The sequence below is a fragment of the Cottoperca gobio genome, chromosome 1 (assembly GCF_900634415.1).
Source record: "Cottoperca gobio chromosome 1, fCotGob3.1, whole genome shotgun sequence".
In the NCBI taxonomy this organism is placed as follows: domain Eukaryota; kingdom Metazoa; phylum Chordata; class Actinopteri; order Perciformes; family Bovichtidae; genus Cottoperca; species Cottoperca gobio.
Window position 1 is genome coordinate 3,745,182 of NC_041355.1, and position 22,188 is coordinate 3,767,369.

The following is a 22,188-nucleotide window of genomic DNA, read 5'->3' on the forward strand; positions in this document are numbered from 1 at the left end:
TGTTGTACACCCTTGTGGATGGAGGCTGGCAGTTTATGCTCTAAGCTGTGTTCGGTGCAACACAGGTAGAGACGAGATCAAATGACATGGAGTGGATAGCTCAGGGCTGAAGTTCTAGCGCTGCACGAGAGAGAAAATGTTTTCAAAAACGGGGCCAAAAGAGCGGCGTGAGACACAGACTTACTTTGCAGACCACATCATTACCAAACATAACACTTGTCTGGTGCCTTTTTAGTTTGGTTTCTGCCAAGAAACTTCTTTTGCTTTTATGCCTGCTGAGTGTGAAGCGGCAAGTTGAGAGGGAATTGAAAATTGTCCGGCTAGCTTCATATTTATCATTCAGATTTTAAAATAAAATGCAGAATAATGCAATACCCTATAGGAGGTGTTAGTTTTCTTCTCTGTGATGGCGAGGAGGAGACAGGAAAACATGGTTTCAGGTCAGATGCATCGCAGGTTACTGCAGGTAGTCTTACACAAGGAAAAGGTTTGGAATTGTTTGCAGACGAAGGAGACTATAATGCGATGCAGATCTAAAACATGGCTCCTTAAAGTTGGGATTTAGCTCAATGCTACGAAGCCTCACAGTGTTGCATAAACATCCTTTTGAATTCTCATAGCTATTCTTTTCCTCATCACCGGGACACCAATAGGCTAAAAATAGTAAGCATCTGTTTATCAAACGATGTACTCGCACAAGGAAGCAGAGTATGAAGAGTGAGGCTGGAAACGGGAGGATTGAAGCAAACCCCATAGAAAGATGACAGATACTAGGGATGTCAATAGCCAGAAATACCAGTGAAATCCCACGATTCTCAAAACCCAATGTGAAAATATTGGAAGAAATACAGTGAAACGAACATTTTGGCGTTGACGTGTACCGACGTTTTGGTTGTCGTGACATCCCTATACTGTGCAAAGCAAAATTAAGAAGTAGGAAGTGCGCGGAGAGAGGCCTGAAAGGACACTCTGGGATTCTTTCACTAGCTTACTCTTGCTGGTTCCTTTCCAAGTTGCCGACCCAGCTTTAATTGTTTTAGTTCAGTCATTTTTACTTTCACTTAATAACCTTGGCATATATCGAAGATCAGTCACCAAATGTGTGTTATTGCTCTCGTAACATCCCTAGCTCTGCTAATTCCATATGCACGGCAGACTGGTGCACACACAGCAACAACCGAGTGTTACTGAATAAGGATGCAATAGTCTTCCATCTCCAGAATGTTATGATGTGAAACTGGAGGCCCCCCTGGCCAATGAACTCCATCTGCAATCCAATCCCTTCTCCATCCAAGAAAGTACGCTTATCCTTCAACAAAATTGAACGTTTTGCATATGAACTTTGTTTTAGCGTCAATACCATCAGCATCCGAAAAGGCATAAAAGAGAAACATGAGATGGAACGGGCTCCTTTCACATACTGCATATTTCAGCTCATTTGTCCCATTAACAGCCTGGACACAAGGCACTGCCGGTGCCTCATCGACTTGAGTTCATTTATGGAGGAAAATCTATAGAGGAGCGACACATATCCATCTGCTTCCTCACCCTCCCTCAGGGAGAGTCATTTGTGTACTTATTTAAGCTGCGGTCAGCCATTAGACCAGGCCTCTACTGCACTATGTGGGCTAAAAAGCTAATTACTTTTCCTCCCTGTGCTATGGCGATAACTTTTCCCCAAGTCATTTTCTTGGCATATGTATGGAAAAAAATCTTTTGTTTGATCTAGCAAAATTAGATTGGTTGAAACAGGTGTCTAGTTTGAGTTAATTGCCATTATGCTTATCGTAGTTCACCACAGCCACAGATGCCCTGCTAATGCTCAAACACGTCAGAGTGCATCGTGCATGCTGCACTCACCACATGCCTTAAGAAGACAGTTACAAGGAAGACCTTCTGTTGTAATGAGGTTAACTGAGGGAAGAATGCCACCAGTAGCAGGAGCTTGTTTTTTTAGCGTTTCTCTCTTACTCTGTGGAGCAGAGGGGAGGGAAATGAGGTGTGTGTTTCAGGTGTGGTTGTCTCGGTAGGCTTGTGTGTATCCTCGGTAGATTTCAGTTGGGGTCCTAATAATAACTTGAAAGTGCAAAGTCTCGAGCATGGCTCCACATAATTAGCCTTTAGCAGGAATCAAGCTAATTGCGGGGAGAGGTAATTGGGCACACTTTCCAGTCTGTTTGTCTGTTTTGATACACACACACAGATGCAAACTGTACTTTTCCTACCTTGGCGTTTCATGTTGCTTGTCACTTTGATTTCCAGATGAATTAAAAAAGCATTTTAATTAGTTGATTTCCCAACAATGTCGTCTTCACTGTTGGGGAGAGAAAACCAGTGCATACCATTTCAAGTTAAAATGTGTAACAGAAGTTTCTACGATAATGGAGTCCACAGTGGAATCCAAAGGGATATTTGTGGAGATTAAAAAAAAAAAGATGCTCATTATACAATGCTTGGGTTGGTAGTTGGTTTCATATTTATTATTTCATTATGTCATTTATATTTGTAGAAGAATAGATTTGATGTAAGAAAAGTTCATTCTGTGTGTGTGTGTGTGTGTGTGTGTGTGTGTGTGTGACTGCAGAGCCGGCGTAGAAGAGGAGCTGGACATGCTGCGAGTCCAGGCTGCGATGGACCGTGCCACAGTGAAGGAGCTCCACTTGTGTCTCGCTAATGAACACCAAGGTGAACCCTTTTTATATATTTATTCTTTATACGTTTCTAAGGGAATTAATAATAACCAGGTGAACATGATTGTTGGTGTGTGTGTGTGTGTGTGTGTGTGTGTAAATACCTTAAGTTTTACACAACTAGTACAGTGCACGTTCAGGATGTGCTCGCGCCGCCGCTTCTTGGGTGTCGAAGTGAGTCTGTGCGCGCGTTTACGGAAGCAACGCGACAGTCGACGCATCATGAGGGCAAAAGCTCCCATGAAAAATTGTACGGCCTCAATAAAGGCAAAGCCCCATTAAATGTGTCCGCTGGCCGACACGCATAGACACGTCTTCATTTAAAGGGCGGCGCACCTGTTTGGCCGCCTGTGCAGTAATGGTACGGATAAACGTGTTTAGCACACACACAAACACACACATCCTTAATTCTATCACCAGTAACTTAATGGCACGGTCGGACGAGCTTGCTCGTGTAAAAAAACAAAAAAAACACTGCTGGTCAGGCGGACCAGGTTTTCGCGCGGCTCTGCACGCCCTCTGGTCCTCAGTAACATGCATGCCAAGTGTGAAGTGGATCGTCCAAGGGGCTGGCGAGATAATCGAAACTCAGACACACACACGCACACACACACACACACACACACAGATGCATGTCATTATAGTATGATGGTTATTTTTGCCAAGGATGTTGCAACTGGCTTGAAGTACAAAGTACAACAAATTAAAAACCCTGTAAGTTTCACCTGTAATGGTGAAAAAAGTATGCATGCTTATACAACATGACAGCACCTTTAAGCCATCCTCTTACCTCTGGGCCGTGTGTATTAGTGAGCGGAATTAATACGACAACTCCCAGTGGAATTAATACGACAACTCAATTAAGACTTGATCAACTCCTCGCAAATTGATTGAGAGATCAAGTGGTGTTCATCGTGTCTGCATGTACAATTCCCAATGTTAAAAAGCACATCACTTTGAATCCAATCTGCAACCATTTGTCAGACGCTGAGCACTGCAGCCGCTGTTCTTAATTAAATAGTTCAATAACAAATCTGTCCTCGATCACTTTCATTTCTTTACAACCAATGACGGCGTCTGTTGGAGATGCAAGCATGTGATTTAAAGGATAGCACTAATTAAAATAGTGGATCGCCTCCTATTGACAGGCCAGTCAGGAATTCTGGGAAATACGCTCTTCAGAAAGGACATTCTTAGTTTTACATCTTGTCAGACAAATAATCACTAAATATAACTGTTACACAAAAGCCTCACTATCTGAATGATTTTTCTTTTGTGTTATCAAGCACAATCATTTCCTAGTTTCTATCAGATAAAAAAAAGAAACTTTAAACAGAAGCCAAATCAACTGCAAAGAGACAGGAAGCTCCCCAGCACGGCTGTTTTCATTGTATTCTCACTAATGTTAAAGTTGAATTCTCTGTATAATAAATGCACTCTTGGTACCATACCAAGCTTAAAGAATAATACTTTACATATATTAATATTTTGGATATGAAGCACTTCTGGTTTCTCCTCACTGTTCATTATTTGAGCTTTTATCCATTGTTTTAAAAATATATATTGAAGATGAAAATAAGTGCCAGTTTTGTGCTTTTTTTTTTTTACAATTGTTATTATGTTGTACTTAACATGAGGCCGATTCATCTTTGGATATAATTTGGAATATTTACACCTGGACTAAAACAAATATGTTTAGAGTCAGTAAAACGTAAACTCAACATTATTAGGAAACGATTGTGAATGGCCACAACATTTGCTCCTGACGAACCCCTGTGACCCGATCAAAGGGATGGAGGGTTGAAACACTAATGCAAGGCAGCAGATGAAAGGAACAAGGCCTTTGTGCTGTAGCCTATGAAGAGTCACGGGAGGGACGTTAATGTATGCCGCAGTGCCAGGACCTCCTCCAACTGTGGGTGACTAGGGAGCCACCACGTCTTCTTATCAAGGTAGTGCTGAGGTGCCAACTCCCAAGCCACCGGCACTGGAGCTGGATAATTGTCTCCCAACCTGGTTATGTACCCAGCGAACACAGCAGCCCTCCTGTCCTATTTGGTGCTCTGTCTGATTGAATGTGACATGCTGGGAAGACAAAAGAGCCGGCTAATTCAAAGTAACAAACTTCCCTGGGCAAAGCGTCAAATGCAAAGCAAAGGGAGCAGCAGCAGCTCCTCGCAACATAACACTCGCTCTTTCCCTTCTACGGCCTCTTTTTTCCAACTCGCTCTCCAAAAAGATCAACTGACCTGAAAAGTCAAGGTCCTGAATATTTCATGTTTCCAGCCTCATTGTACAAATTATTATTTGGCCATCCTGTCATAAATGTTTAGCGGTAGATAACGAAAGGCAGAAACTTTCATGTTGTTTTGTGTTGCCCTTTGCATCTAGGTGAGCGGAGAAGATACAGTTAGTTTAAGAGGTATAAACTGCGTGTCAAACAGTGACACCGACGCTCGTTGGATCGAGTACTCGATCCAACGAGCCCTTTGACTCCTGCATGCATTCTGTTGTTATCCTAAAGACTAAATCATATGTTTGCCAAGGCCACTATTGAAGTGCTCAGAATAAAGCAGCGTGTTAGTCTGCGAAGATTAGCTGTCCGTTGGGGAAACACAGTGGACTACAAAGCAGTGCAGCCTGGGGCCGTGTGTTCACCAGGGATTCAAGTGCTTCTCTTCGTTTGTTTAAGATCCCTAGAGAGAGGTTGCACATCGCAAATACCAGTGTGTGCTTTTGAACACTGTTTTCCTAGTTCCGCATGGACTACTAAATAAAAAAAAAGGGCTATTTGATTAGATTTTAGAAACGGGAAGAAAGAAAGTCCCTATGAAAATAGCATGACTGGTTCTGCGTTACTTCCCATTTTGATTGACAAAAGAAGAAAAAAGAAACTGGACCTCAGGAAGCAAATTAGACCATAGTAATGCTAATTGATTTAATGTACCCTCTTTATTATCATTCTATTGATTGAGCAGCCTGAGTTTGACACACCGTGTCACAATAACGTGCTTTGTTCTCCTTTGCAGAATTGCTTGACAAAGTGGTGGAGGGGCGCCAGGTCAAAAGCAGCACTCCGAAAAAGCTTTCTGTTTCTTCAGAGCGAATGGAACAGTCATTTAAAAAGGTACAGCACGATGCCATCACTAAGTGTTCTTTGTCATTGCCAATAAAAGAAACCCGACAGAGCCATAACTACGCACAATGCCTCTCAGACAAAATGTGGGTTTTCTCTATCAAGGATGATTCCAAAGTGTTCTCACTCTTTGAAGAATTGGTCATGTAGTCATTTCCAAGTGAAGTGTCAGCTTAGGAAGTCTGTTTTTCATCCAGTTAGAAAAATAAAAGACTGCACTAGGTTATCCCAGAGAACGGTAGGTCATTTAATATAAATGTAGTTGAGCTGTTTTTTTTGTGCACACATGCTTTTAAAACCTCAGCTTGCATGAGTTTATATGTTGCCCGCTCTTCTGCCTTCATGGCACTAAATCATCACGAGTGGGGATAGCCATCTAATTTAGTTTGAGAGGTACCGGGCCTCACCAGCGGGCAGAGTGAGAACCAAATAAAAGGGGGGAAATTGCCTGGAGGCACAAACCCAGCAGGCATGCACTGTTCTCTTAAACTGTCTCCACCACACATCTAACAAATACACTAAGTGCTCCTGGTTGATGAGGGTGATCAGGGTAAAGGGGGTGCCAGTCAGATGTCCGTAGCCTTGCCAGGCTCATTGGTTCAGCCATACACACATGCATATATGCATTGATACATGCACTCTTGAGGAAATGTCTGGGAAGGGAAACGACTGTGTGCGTGCTACCACACTCAGGTCAAATCAGGAACTGGCCTTTCTCTTAGAAACTTTCACTGATAACAGTAACACAGGGTGAACTCCGACATGGCATGTTCTTGTTTTCACTAGCACGGCAAGAGCAGCATGTTCTGAAGTTTGAGTATTTATGGTAAAAGGAAAAATATGCAAGGGGTAAAAAATTAACTATGTTGTACCACTGAGGCCCTATAGCTCTGATTTCTTCAGATTGAGCAGCTGGAGTGGAGGATGGTGTCCCTGGAGGAGGAGACAGAGAGGCTGAGGGAAGAGAAAGAGCAGCTACTTGAGGCCAAGGAAGACTTGGCCCACAACTGCCGCAGACTCCAAGCCTCCCTGGATCATCTGCGAACCCAGGAAGCTGTCCGTGAAGAGGCAGCCCATGCCCAGGCCCTGGTGCAGAGGGAGCGGCATCGCAGCGAGATCATTGCTTCACAAGGCCGCCTGGCTGCCTCTCAAAAAGACGCTACCAAGCGTCATCATCAGTTGCTGAAGCTGAGACAGGAGCTCGGGATCCTCAGAGCAGCCAGGGACTTCTATAGGAACCGCGCAGCAGCACCAGTGCGGGCAAGCGGGATCGCTGGCAACATTAGCGGCAAGGTCAAATTCAAAACAACTAGGCTCAGAGGTCCGCTATCCCAGCGCAGCCACCGAGCAGTCAGCCCCAATCAAGCCATCAGCTGGCAAGGCCGCAGCCCGAGTCCCACTAAGGACGAGTGGGAGGACTTGAGCGTAGATAGGTAATGATACACACGCACACACAGATGCACACATTCTCACAGACTCCCTCCTCATTATTTTTAGGTGGTAGGAGAGGAGCGGGTGGGCTGGCTGAATTGTGGGGGGGCCCCCACGCAGCATCGAGGGGACAACGTGCATATGCAAAGCGTAAGCAAATGGGTGATTGAATTTCATCTTCTGTCTAGTTGGTATTCAGGAGCCAAAAGAAGAATGCGAGCAAGAATGATAGAGAGAAGGAGAGAGGAGGGGGGAAACTACTGTCAGATCCTTTGAAATATCCTGGGACGCCTTGCTTGGAGCTTATTGACTGAAATTTGCATGCAAAATTAGCCACCTCTCTACACAAAGTTGAACCGTTGCCAGAAAAGCCCAGGGATAAGGGGGCCGCCAAAGCCTTGATACCTTCCAGTGATGCCATTTTCATGCACTAGTCACGCTACCCCGAAATTGACAGTTTGGCAGTTTGATTTAATTTACTGGTCCTTTGCATATTCACTAACCCCCCCCTTGACAGCGCTAAGGATCCCCCTGCAAGTACCGAGCTCCCCCCACCTCCTGCAACACATGCACGGAAGCTAACCCCACCCTGTGTCTCGTCATGTTGGTTATCTTGTGGCATGTCAATTCACAAATGTGTGCGTGCGCTACTCTTATTTCCTCCAGCCACCCCCAAGAAACTGCTTCCAACACACACACACACACACACACACACACACACACACACACACACACGCACACACACCCTCCTCTTTTCTCTCCTCGCCTTAATTTAGTTAGATAAATTTTGAATGACCCTACTCGGCTCAGTACCAGATGTCTACAAGCTGTTTAACACCCTCTAAATTAAGAACCATCGACAGTAATTATTTCATGTATGTTTTATGCAAAAAAGCCACTGAGCCAACATTTATTGAGTGATGTTCGGAATGATTTGATTTCAAACACTCGCTGATATTTAATTCCCTTCACTTTCTCTCCCCGTATGACTCTCTGCATCCGCTCTCTCTTTTGCTCGGTCCAACTAACTCCCCGTCTCTTCACCAACTAATTCATCAGGCTGTAATCCACCCCGTCTCAATCCACACGAGGCCGTTTAACAGGGACTGGGTGCAGCTATGCCCTGCTCTCCTAATGCCTCTCCATGTGGCTAATAAGCAGGAGTCTAATACACGCTTTACCTGAGAGGTGGATCTAAGTGGATTTGTGAAGAAGGGGTCTAAACTGAGATGTTGTCTTATTTAAGGCACCTGTCAACTGATTTGTTACTGTAAAGCCTTCTGCGTCTCTCGCCTCGCAGCGGTCTTCTTCAGCAATATGTCTGCTATGGGCTCGCAGAAATACAGTATTTCTGCCTAAGGAGGTTTGGCCTAAATAGTGCCAAATAAAGATGTCAGACTCGTTAAAGCTAACTGACAAGTCTTTTGTTTTTTCCCCTCTCTTTTTTATCGCTGCCTCTGGCTCACTCTCAAGTTTTGAGGCGCTGGAGGCAGCTGACCATTTTTAGCAGATCAGCAGTTTTGTTATAGAGCAGGACAGCACGAGAGCAGGGGGGGGCATGAAGAATATCCTATTGAGTTGTTCTGTTAGTAGGAATATATAGCGTGAGCTTATGATTACGTACGTTTACATATTGCATAGCACTGCTGGAATGCACTCTATTACAAACGGGTGACAAATTATTGTTATGGTTTGGCATTTTTGCCTTTATCTGACGGTGTAGAGAGAGAGATACGAAATGGGTTAGAGAGAGAGAGAGAGAGAGAGAGAGGGGGTATGACATGCAACAAAGGTCCCAAGGCTGGAATCAAACCCGGGACGTTGCGCTAATGTGGCAGGTGCTGTAATGTAACTACTCTGCTGCGAAGGCGCTCCGGGTGACAAATTATTGAAGAGGAAAGGAGGTTCAGTGTGCCTTCGATTTCAATTTCAAATCGATTCTCCATTCAGAACATATAGGGTGCTAATTTCAGTATCTACTCAAAAAGTGCTGTGTGCTAATAAAGGCAATGGCATGAAAGCAGAGCAACGTGTGTGTTAAAAATGTTACATCAAGTGATTTCAACAATGTAAAATAATGACATTTGTTCATGCTATAAATGTTTGGCATAAGCTAGAAATACATTGTACACAAAATAACACTGTAAAACAATGTTTTTTAACACAATGCTTCACACACTTGTTACTTGTAGGATTACTGTCCATCAGTAGCGATATCTAGGTTCTGTGTTGTGTTAAACCGATCTCCCATTAGTGTTCAACTGTGACTGGTTTCTGTAATGGCATATGATTCACTTTATGTTCATACCTCTCTGAGTTGACCCCCATGTGTCCTATATATATATATATATATATATATATATACAAGCATCTTTCATCATTTGAGCCGCACAATTTTGCATCCGGCCTGTTAATGCACGGACATGTGTTCATGTAACTACACAGCAACACAAAAGCCCCCTGAAGTATCTCCATTACATGCCAGCACAGCATCTTTACTGTGCTAATAAAACAAAGCCAGGAGACAATAGCCTGTGGGTCACTGTAACTCTTGTTGTCTGATTGGCAGACAGGTTGAGACACCGTATCATGCTGCCGGTGGTATTTGTCCATTTGAAGCTACATGTGATGCGTAATTAGTAGAAAAGTATTTTTATATATTAATAGTAAGATGACTTCAGAATTGTGCTTAGCATGAGGCAGGTAGCATTTTTCATCAAATGCACGTAACCCTGGTCTTAGTGGTGGTGATTAGTGATCCTCAGCAAGTCCCTGTGCCCCTTCCAGACCGGGTTTAACCCTAACTAGCCCCCAGCCCTGTCATGTTCCAGTTAGATCCTCTCTCTGTGGTCTTTACCTCCGCTGCTTCTCACAGGCCCCACCTTAATAAACCCGCCAGCGTAAATGTCACTGGCTTCCACCTTCACGTCAAAGGTCACTGTCAATAAACCTGTGTGTGAGCCTGTGTGTGAGCCTGTGTGTGTGTGTGTGTGTGTGTGTGTGTGTGAGCCTGTGTGTGAGCCTGTGTGTATGTGTGTCCCAGGAAGCCCTTACCGTGTGTCCATCAGATAAAACTTTGCTTGGCTCCGCTCAGCCGTGCCTCTCACACACGTCTGTCACACACAGAGGGCTAATGAAGGCCACAGCCGCTCTCATACATGTTGATGCATTCACCATCAGCACCAGACACTGCAGCTTTTCACTTAATTTACACCCACATTTACACTTCCAGCTCAGAAATTGGATGGGACATTGATTTTCTGTTGGAAGGCTAGCGGGGAAGAATGCACATATTTTTGCTTGATGTCAACTAAATCAACCATAAAAGGTAAATTGGATTTTTTTTGTCCAGTGGTGGTGCTTTCAGAGACAGGGTTGTGGGTTCAACTTCTGGCCTGTCATAACCCTCCTCGCTTCTTCTCTACAGTGTCAGTGGTGAAGAGTATGTGGACAGTCTCAACAGTGGGACAACGCCTTTCAGACGACACACCAACAGAAAGGTACGTCTGTGCTCATCCTTAAATTTAGATTAGAACAAATGCACGTGTACAGGTCGGACGTTAACGTTGGGCTAGAGTGTATATTCCCAGGCAGAGTACGATTTGAGTTGGATTTTTGAGAGTACGTACGGGTTTTATACTCGTTTCAGCCCTATTTTAATTGTGCCATTACTCCAGTGGTGTAAGACCGTCGTAAAAACTACTTCTGAATCCCTAAAACACTGATTCCAACTCGGTTATTGAAGCATGAAATGTATCAGTGCAGTGTATAAATTGCACTTCTTGGTTCTTAATTTACAATTACATTTTTAGCATGCGTTTCTAATGTGATATTCAGAGTAAATTGTTCCTTATTTATTAAGAAGAAAATCTATTGAGGCACCTTACCAAACAAAACTGCAAGAATAATTAGATTATTCCTACGTCCAGTTATTTACAGCTACATTACCATCGCCATAGAAGCAGGTAATTGTCACCCAAGTAACAAAACAATCTGTGTTTTATTGTGCTTTATATCGTAATTTAGGGGCCGTGCTCTTAACTAAATTGTCCTCGGTGTCTTCATTCTGAAAGGATGATTAATGGAGTTGTAGAAAAAGGACAAAGTATTTATGTTGATGGTGCACAGTGTGTTTTAATTACTTCATGTTTTAATAATTGAGTAATATAATTCTAGAGGTTTACGTGATTAGTTAGCAATTAGATAATCGTGAGTGTTCCTGTAACTATCTCCACTCCCGTTGCTCTCGCAGCCACAAAGTCTTGCCTATGTGTGGTTTGTCGGTGCTCCCTTCTTTTCCATTTCCTCTCCACACCATTAAAATCAATAGGTCTGAACCCTTGCACTTGTCCATATCAAACCACTTCACAGCAGGACATGGCAGCTCCAAACCCCAGAGAGATCTGTCCGTCAAGAAGACAGCTGAAGAGAGGAAAGAAGGGGACCTTTTTTTTTTTTAAAGATATCCTCTCTTTCTGTGTTTCGAGAGGAGGCTTAGGTAGAAGGTGGAGACGAAGAGAGAGTTGTTGTTGTACATGGAGCCAGGGAGCTGTCAGGACCCTTACTCTCAGATCCCCTTAAGTTTCCCTCCGCTCCAGATCTGCTAAATGTGCCCATCAGCTCCTCCCGGGCTCATCGCTGTGACAGCCCTGGCCCCTCACAACGTGCTATGTCACAAACCAAAGGGTTCACCCTCCCCCCTCTCTCTTCTCTGTAAGACACTGTGTGATCAAACCTGGCACTGATCAAATCCTACCTGACCCCATATACAAAGGGAACAGGCAGAGAAGAAGAAGGGGGGGGGGGGACTTCTTTGATGTCACTACAAACGATGGTGCAGTTGGGAGTTGTCACACACACACACGTACTCACACACACACACGTCATACTGTAGGAGTGAATCAGGGCTTTCAGACAGTGATTGAACAAAGGCGGTATTCGCTAGCATCTGTCAGGAGTAATATCCGCGCTGAGGAGCGTTCACGGTGAAGTCGGTTGAACGCGTTCAGGTGAATTATTAAAGCACGGGGTGATTTGTCTTGTCGCGTTAAACTGAGCACACCCTGTGATCACAGTGTCATTATGAGCTGCGTTTCAGGAAGCACAACATGTCAACCGGTTGTGTTACATTTAACAGCTGCGTTTCATCTCTTGTCTGTGACTTTTCTGCCGTCTTGTAGTCCTACAGGTGTTCACCGATCTCAAACGCAGCGGCGGCGCCGGCGGCAAAATCCAAGAGGAGGAAACAAGCCGACGTTCTGGCCCAAGGTAGCAGAAGTTTTCCTTTTTTCACACCACATGCAAAACTACACAAATCTAATCGACTATTAATTTGAAGCGGGAAGAACACTCGATGTATGTACGCGCTGTCGATCGGAAACAAGTTTTTAAGAAGTTAACAAGCTTTGTTTTGGGGTGTTTTATTTCTCAGAACCTCAATTGGTTATAAATGGAAAATGTTAATCATTCAAGTTGTTAAATATATCACAGTTTTCACTTGTGCATACACACACAGACACTTTTACATAAGCCCGTTAACTCCCACCAGTAGCTTCTAAATAGGGATTTGTTCTGTGCACTTGTCAACTCTGAGGTGCCTGCGTGTACTTCCTCCTGTTAGACGATGAACAGCATGAGCCCTGGGACCGAGGGATGAGAGGAGAGAAAGGGAGGTGGAGGAGGAAGAGGATGCTAATGAAGACCCAGCACTGCTCCTCCTCTTCTCTGCAGCAGCGCGTAGAGTCCCTACAGCGTCACATTGACATACTGCGAAGTGCCAGGAAAGACGCTGTGCTTTCAGCCAGAGAGCTGCGAAGGGCCAATGAGAATATCACGGCGCAAACTCGGCTCTCTCAGTGAGAAACTCTGCGGCAGCAAACAGCTCACACAGGTAACTTGGGGGGGGGGGGGGGAATTAGTAAAAGGGAAAGCCAGTTATAAGTGTTGGGAAATTTCTTATTTTTCTATCCTTTCTGGTTTGTCTTTCTTTTTTGTGGTTCTTTTGAGTTTGCTGGGGGCTGAGAGTGCAGCAGTAGCAGGTCCTTTGCCCTTATCATGCTTAATAAGTGTGGCTGACAGGCCTACCCTCGCCTGTGGAGGTCAGCACCGCGGAGCAGAAGCGAGGAAGAAAATTTCCCTCTCTCTCTCTTTCTCTTTCTTTTTCTTCTCTCTCTCTGACTCTGCTGTTGTCTCGTCTCACTGAATGTTTCAACAAGCCAGCTCTTCACAACAATCTGTGTCACTAGCAGTTACATTTCTCCAAATCCGTGCACCTGTGCGCGCAGACACACAAGGTGACTTTTTTACTCATACAGTCCACTGCCACACACCCATTTAGTTATTTAGTACCTGCCTCCAGGTAGGAAACTCTTGAGTTGGTATAGACTATAAATAAAACACCAAGCACTTTGGCCCTAAACAGTACCTTTCCTGCCAGGGCCTCCTTCTACACACCAACACACACACACACACACACTTACACCAACACCTAGACAGATACAGTTGTTAATCGGACAGACTTCTTTTGGTGAATTCAGACAAAGCAGCAGCCAGCGAGGGCCCACTGGACACCTGATTAGGCGCATGTGTGTGTATGTCTGTATATTTTGAGTAGAATAGTACAGATGCGGATACATTGGACTTGTACACACAGGTCAGAGTCCAGCCCTCATAGTGTTGCTACCTAGGAAGTGGCCCTTGTGCTCCCACCCGGGCATCTGATTGCTAAGGCCCAACAAGACCTTAGACTCAGACACAGCAGTAAAGGCACAGGTGTACGCACACACACACACGAGCACACACTGCTGCGTGAATGAGTTGACAGAGAGGGAATTGTTGTCTTCCTGTTTGTTTCCTCTTCCCTCCTGCAGTATTAATGCCACTCCACCAGAGAAAGTTGGATTCGACTGACTGGCCAAAGCCATGTCTTGTTGCCCTCTCTGCAAAGGGCAAGAGGTGATGGACTTTGGCTTGTTCAGCCGGTCCTTGCCAACTTTCCAACTAAAACTCTCTGCTTGTAATTGGCTTAGGACAGCCTCCACAGGGGCCATCATGTGAAAGTAGCATGGCAGTTTCTCAGAAACTTGTTTGTGTTGCTGTGTCTCCCTGATCCTTCAGCCATTCTGTCCTTCCTTACCTCTTTCCATCATTAAGTCTTATTTCCTTATTCCTCTCTTTCTTACTTGCTTCCTTTTTTTTGTATTCCTCCTACCTCTATGGTGTAAGTTCTTATCCAACATCTAAAGTCAAATGTAAAACATGAGGGTGGGATAGACCTGCAGTGGAGAGGTGTAATGTGCTTTGTCTTGCTGCACTCAGCTCTGTAGTCCCAGCCTCAGGGCAACAGCCTTACAACAGGGTGACACTTTCATCTCTCAGTCACCAGCGCCACAGTATCCTGACGGAGGTATTTAACAGCAACAGAGTGTACCTCTAACTCTCAGACCTGCAGTGCAGACGTGTGCGGATACTTCCCTTTCTTTCCAACATATTCATCTTCAAGGATAATTCCTATATGACCATGCCGATGTCACTGCAACAAAGTCCAATTGTGGCAAATGATGCGCAGCCAGACAATCATACTGGTGGTGAACAAACCAACAGTTCACTTTTACTTGGAGGTAAAAAGCTAAAGTGAGTGCCACGGCAATGTCATCGCACAGGAAAACGTTGTGCACTCACAACTACGGCAAGCACTGTCAGTCAAAGTTCAAACGGAGAGTCTGTAACCTGACCTGCCATGTTTCTTGTCCTGTCTGACTAGTCCTAGATTTAAATGTTAATATAAAACAAGATAAACCCTCAAACAGACTCGAGTTGTAATAAAGTGTCACGAGAGGCTTAAAAACCTCAGGTGACAGGTGAATCGTTCTCTCCTCTTTCAACCCGATGTGCAGCTCTTGACAAAAATGTGCTAGTCATGCGTATCATCCAAATACAGGATCATTTGGTTGCTTGGATTATCTACCTCTCTCAGTCATTACTTCCCTTTACGGTGGAGTGTGACATCGACTCGCAAATTTGCCAGCCTATCTCTTTGCGTGCGGAGTGTCCTACCCTCCTCTAACATGTAAGGGGCTGGGATTATCTCAGGATTAGAGGGTGCAACTGACACAACCGACTGAACTTTAAAAGCTCCACGCATTATTTAAATTTGAATGATTTGCCTCTGCAAATGACATAAAAGGTCTGGCCAACAGGATGAATACAGAGAGATTGTGAAAACGTGTACATTAAGACATTACCAGGTATTTTTACCTGAAATAATCTACTAAAGTACAAACTTCTTTACAAAGTTCTTCGTCTCTTAATTCTGCTCTTAAAGTCCACCAGACTGATTCATTATTTCTTTAAAATGTACAATATTTTCTATCTAAATGCATGAGATGCTGTAGTGTTCAATATTGACCAAAATATTAAATATTATGATTTTTGCCATAATTGCAGCAGCCCAATGCAGACTGTGTAATTATGCGTGAGAGGAATTAAAATGGTGAAAATATCCGAGTATTGGAACGATCATATGAGATATAAAGAGCCCCTTTGTGCGTCCTCTCGACTTCATACATTTGTTGTTTTCCTCACGTCCGTTTCTCGAATCGTTGCTCTGATTCGCTTTTAAACTGAACAGCCAATCGGAGTGATTTGTTTAATTTTATAGTCTCCCGGCAGAAAGATTCCGACGGTGCGGGACACGTCGCAAAAAAAACTGGGCCGACAGACGCTCATCGACGGCCGATAGTCTGCATGGTGTCACGGCCTTAATGGACCATAGGCATATCAGCCCCTCGTCAGTGTCATTTCTCACCAGGGCTGTGAAATCAAAGCCTGTCTTACAGGAAGTGTCATCAATGCCACTCCTAATCCGTGCTCCACTGCCACTACAGCCATAGCCCCTCTTTTCATTCTCCGCTCTCGCTCTCTATCACTCCCGCTTCTCTCTCTCTCTCTCTCTCTCTCTCGCTCTCCCACCTTCCCCTGGGGATATGGTATGTGCATCTTCAACAGAGCAGAGGAAACCTAAAACAAGACGGATTCTATTAAAAGGTGTCAGCCAGCAAACCAGATATCAATAACCTCCATGTATGCAGAGCAGAAAGCAAACCCCTGGGAATCTGCGGTTTCACTTGGGTGTGTGCTTGTGTCTCTGTGTGTGTTCCAGCGTTTGGGCCCATGTGTGCAGCATCACATCTTCATGTATCATGTCTCCTATTTGTGCCATTAAGCATTCTTGATGTTTGAAATGATACCAGGTCGGCTAATTGTGGCAGTATTGAACCGAACTTACAGAGACGTGTTTCTGCCCCATATTTTTTAATAAGCAGGCGAAGAGATTTAAAAAAAAAAAAAAAAAATTAGCTCAACCGCACACATGTGGTTAAAAGTGTTCAGCTCAGATGCTTGTGTTTGGAATCATTGATACACTGTACATTGTACATGATCAGCTAGTGCCATTATCGTTCATCACTTCGAAACCCAACCTCTCACCAAATGCCGAACTCCCCCCCGTCCCAAAGTGCTCTCTGATTCTGCAGCCTGGCTTTATTATGCATGCCAATCACAGTGAGAATTAGGCCCTGTTGACCAGGCAACAGCATCATCTGTCTCCTAATTAGCATAAAAAAGGAGATTAATCACAGACTAGATATTAAAGCACAGCCCGCTACTCTCCTGTGGCTTACACGTACAGTATTTCCACCATATTGTGTTTACTTTGTCTCCGCATCTATCATATTAATGTACTGTGAGTTTATAATTAAGACTGGTTTAAATCAGATGATTTTTCCATTAATACAGTTTGCCATCGAACAGCAGGGATTTGGTTTGACTCAACCTTTTTGTAAATGAACGTCAATTTATCTAGCGGTATATAATGTCTCCCATTACTTTTACTGTAACTCGTCATCCAAAGTAAGTTCCCTTGGTTTAATAACAGTAGACAAAACTTTTGTTTTTAGTTGAAGTATCATTAGCAGTACCCCAGACCACCAATTCTGTCTGTCGGTCTGTAGAAGCTGACCTCTGACCTGGCTGGTAAGGAGCAGCAGAAGAAGGTCCTGGAGATGGAGCTGGAGCAGTGGAGGCAGATCACATTACCCCAGCAAACTGTGCCAGCAGCACCAGTAAACGCAGAGTGCTCCTGCCAGGGCAGGACCATGCCCGCCCCGGCTAATACGGCCCCTCAGGTCCCAGAAGCTGAGGTCAAACTACTTCAAGGCAAACTTAAGGTTAGTGGTTATAAGTAGCCAGTAGAACTCCGGGGTTAATGAACGGCCCCTCATGCTTTGTCTTATTGTGCACGCCTTATGAGATAAATCTCTTAATAGGATGATGGTATTAAGGATCATGTTCATTTGGAGTTGTGTGCAAATGACGCCTGAGTGGATAATACCATGAATAACAAGGAAATTGTGGAATGTTGAGTATTAATGCAGTTTGACTCAAGAAATGTTTGTCGGGAAAGAAAATCCTACTTTCCTGTTTCTTCATTCAGTTCATCGACTAAAGCAAGAAAATGTACTTCATGAATTTTTCACATTTCACTTTGAATTTCCTGTTTGTTGCCCTTTTTTTTTTGCTACTTGCTTATTATGCCGTATCAAAGCGTCGACAATACACATGCATTTATGTTTGTCTTTAGTTTGAAGAAGCGTTTCTCTGGTAGTCGCTTCAACACCTCACCGGTTGGAACAGCCTGCTGTCCTTGAGGAGTTTAGAAACTCTGAAAGAAACTCTGTCAAGGTTTTACTTTCAAACCATATAGCATTAAACTAAATATATACATATTTAGCCTTTCAATTTACACTCGACATCACCTGAAATTGCATGTGATTTCGACATGAATTAGCATTTCTTATCATTTGATCTTATTATAGAGTACCTGTCAGTGAAGATGAGAAATGGGGAATAACAGTAGAGACGTGCCCTACATCATAGGGAGTGAGGAGTGAGTGGTACCACGGTATCATCACCCTCTCCGCCAGCCCGGCTCATCAGTGTCACCGAGCAGATTGCTGCTGTCGTTACACACAGCCGAGGAAGTCATGTCAGGTGACAGCACCAGGGAGAGGCGAGGATGCACTGTGGGGGTGCCCGCACTGAGTGAGCGCGGTGTCAGAAGCTTGTACTGCTGCAGTTCCCACAAGACACACAGGGCCCTTTAAACCAAAGTGAACATGCACGTTCGAATATCCATCAGCCCAATGATCAGAAGTCAAGCTGTCGTCATGAGCCATGTCTCAATACGTCACCATGCAGAGATAAAAGAGATAAAAACAACGAAGAAAAGACATTTGTAATATTACCTAATGTATCTATGTGTGTGTGTGTATATGTATTATATATATATATATATATATATATAGTCCCCATAAATGCTGATGTTTAGGTATATACAGTACAGTTGGTATTTGTCCCATTATTCCCCGTTTCTTATCCACTTTGTAAAACACTGCTTTCCTCTTAACCTCTTTTAGCACCTTCCACCCTCCCGCTGTAACTATAATGAGGAATCATGCTGTGCCTGACCTGTCATCAGCCGTGTCGTGAAAACCTCCCCCCCCCCACCACACCCCCTATCACACACTCAAACACATTAACAACACACATATCGTGTGCCCTCCCCCCAGAGTGCAAGTGCGGAGGTCACAAGGCAGGTGGCAGCTAACAAAGCGCTGCGAGGCCAACTGCAGGAGAAGGAGGACAAGCTCCGCCAGCTGCAGGACAAGTTAGTTTCACAACCTTTCTCTCCGTCTGAATGAACTTCTTTCTCCTTGTGTTTTTCTTTCTTGCAGTTGCTCTGCAGTACAGCTCCTACTTTTCCTTTTTATTCTCTCTGCACCCCTCTCTCTCCGTCTTTGTCTCCCTGTGACTCTGTCTGCATGATGCACACTCCCGGCAGCTCCCATCCGTAGTGTTTGATTCCACCGTGTGGCAGCACTCTGTCTGCTGCACTCCACTGAGGCAGGCTTCTCCTCGGCGTGAATCATTTGTGAAATGATGCATGTTCTAATGAGTGAGTGAATAAAAAATGACTGAAGGAATTAGTGTGGATGTACATGTGTGCATGTGGGTGTCTTGTGTGTCATGTTGTGTGGTGTTGCTTATGTGGGTAGCTGATGCGGAGTTGCTGATCAAAGCAGTGTATTGATTGGTTGTGTGCCGCAGGAGGGACCATGCAGGGTGGGCTAGAAGACTCACAGTGGGATCATTTGATCTGCCTCATTATGCATCTGTCCTGCAGCATTCCATGTCCCTGCTTGTTAATTGTTGTTAAAGGTCTGTTGGTAAAAAAAAAGAGGCAGGGATTATTTAGGCACCATAAACAGAATAAACACACGCAGTGCACCCTTAGACTTAAGATGCTATACTCAGACGACATCAAAGCATAAATTAGCTAGCGATTACTGGGGGAAAAAGCCTTTGAGATCATTTGCACTGCAGCAGCAAGCGAGCGCTCCTCTATAGAGAATGACCATTATGGACGTGAACCTCCCCAATAAGCGACGTTGACACTAATTAAGTTTAATAAAGTTTACCCCCGATGTTCCTCATATTCCTCTATTTCTTTCGTTTCATCTTGATTTGCTAAAAGGTATTAGAAGTAATGAGAGTCTTTTGCCCCCCCGGACCACGGCTTAGTTGGAGGAGGGACACATTTGCTCACATGCACACACACACAACACACACACACACAGATGGTGTTATGCATGTTTTTAAATCAGACAACTTCCTTTTTTTTCCCTTCACTAATTATTTGGGAAAATTAATTATTGTGTAAAAAAAAAAAAAAAAACTGGCTTTACACTTACACAGTAATTATGATGCAAGCTTCAGGTGTGCCATCAAGTCTTAGCTAGTCCCATAATAAGATACAATTAGAAACACAAAGAACCCAAACCTCAAATACAATTTCTCACACACACAGTCGAGAATGTAGTGCGCCTGTATCCTCTCATATTCAAATAGTCATTGACCCTCGGAAGTGGTGTTTACTTCCACAAATGTACTCTTCCTCATGTTTAATAAATATAACATTATGATATTGTTTTCATATTCGGATATCTAGCAGCATCAACGAGCCTCTTAAACAGGGAATGTTGTGGACATCCTCGGTCGTTTCCACCAGTGGTTATCACATGAATCCCCCACTTACCTTTCATATCTGGCCCGTGGCTTGGAGAACCCAACGGTTCGCTGTTGCTCCTGCTGCTGCGTCGCCGGAGCCAAAATACAGCAAGCGAGCCACGTAAACTCCACCAGTCACAGTTTCTGCTGACAGCAGTGGCTTAACCACCCCGAACTCCCTCCATGAATGAACAGCCCTCTAGTCTGAGTTTAACCATAGGGGAATCCCCCCCACACCCCTGAAAACAAGATTTTTTCCCCAGTGATAAAAATGCCAGAGGTTTTTCTTTTCCTTTTTTTTTCCCCGCTTTCTCACCCTATTCCCTGCTGTTCCTGTGTATTCTTTATGTGCCGAGCAGAACCAAGAGGAGGCTGGCGTGTGAAAGCACAATGGCTGCAGATGATGTTGTGTTGTACACCCTTGTGGATGGAGGCTGGCAGTTTATGCTCTAAGCTGTGTTCGGTGCAACACAGGTAGAGACGAGATCAAATGACATGGAGTGGATAGCTCAGGGCTGAAGTTCTAGCGCTGCACGAGAGAGAAAATGTTTTCAAAACGGGGCCAAAAGAGCGGCGTGAGACACAGACTTACTTTGCAGACCACATCATTACCAAACATAACACTTGTCTGGTGCCTTTTTAGTTGGTTTCTTGCCAAGAAACTTCTTTTGCTTTTATGCCTGCTGAGTGTGAAGCGGCAAGTTGAGAGGGAATTGAAAATTGTCCGGCTAGCTTCATATTTATCATTCAGATTTTTAAAATAAAATGCAGAATAATTGCAATACCCTATAGGAGGTGTTAGTTTTCTTCTCTGTGATGGCGAGGAGGAGACAGGAAAACATGGTTTCAGGTCAGATGCATCGCAGGTTACTGCAGGTAGTCTTACACAAGGAAAAGGTTTGGAATTGTTTGCAGACGAAGGAGACTATAATGCGATGCAGATCTTAAAACATGGCTCCTTAAAGTTGGGATTTAGCTCAATGCTACGAAGCCTCACAGTGTTGCATAAACATCCTTTTGAATTCTCATAGCTATTCTTTTCCTCATCACCGGGACACCAATAGGCTAAAAATAGTAAGCATCTGTTTATCAAACGCTGTACTCGCACAAGGAAGCAGAGTATGAAGAGTGAGGCTGGAAACGGGAGGATTGAAGCAAACCCCATAGAAGATGACAGATACTAGGGATGTCAATAGCCAGAAATACCAGTGAAATCCCACGATTCTCAAAACCCAATGTGAAAATATTGGAAGAAATCAGTGAAACGAACATTTTGGCGTTGACGTGTACCGACGTTTTGGTTGTCGTGACATCCCTATACTGTGCAAAGCAAATTAAGAAGTAGGAAGTGCGCGGAGAGAGGCCTGAAGGACCACTCTGGGATTCTTTCACTAGCTTACTCTTGCTGGTTCCTTTCCAAGTTGCCGACCCAGCTTTAATTGTTTTAGTTCAGTCATTTTACTTCTTCACTTAATAACCTTGGCATATATCGAAGATCAGTCACCAAATGTTGTTATTGCTCTCGTAACATCCCTAGCTCTGCTAATTCCATATGCACGGCAGACTGGTGCACACACAGCAACAACCGAGTGTTACTGAATAAGGATGCAATAGTCTTCCATCTCCAGAATGTTATGATGTGAAACTGGAGGCCCCCCTGGCCAATGAACTCCATCTGCAATCCAATCCCTTCTCCATCCAAGAAAGTACGCTTATCCTTCAACAAAATTGAACGTTTTGCATATGAACTTTGTTTTAGCGTCAATACCATCAGCATCCGAAAAAGGCATAAAAGAGAAACATGAG

At 44.1% G+C, this 22,188-nt stretch overlaps 1 protein-coding gene across 1 annotated transcript in view; it reads left to right on the forward strand.

Annotated features, from left to right (window-relative positions):
• Positions 1 to 22,188, forward strand: part of cntln (centlein, centrosomal protein) — a 104,367-nt gene that overhangs the window by 39,619 nt on the left and 42,560 nt on the right. The window contains exons 14-18 of the mRNA XM_029429905.1: positions 2,585 to 2,685; positions 5,720 to 5,817; positions 6,730 to 7,259; positions 10,685 to 10,757; positions 12,438 to 12,525. Of these exons, the coding sequence (XP_029285765.1) occupies positions 2,585 to 2,685; positions 5,720 to 5,817; positions 6,730 to 7,259; positions 10,685 to 10,757; positions 12,438 to 12,525 (890 nt within the window). The remainder of the gene's footprint in view (positions 1 to 2,584; positions 2,686 to 5,719; positions 5,818 to 6,729; positions 7,260 to 10,684; positions 10,758 to 12,437; positions 12,526 to 22,188) is intronic.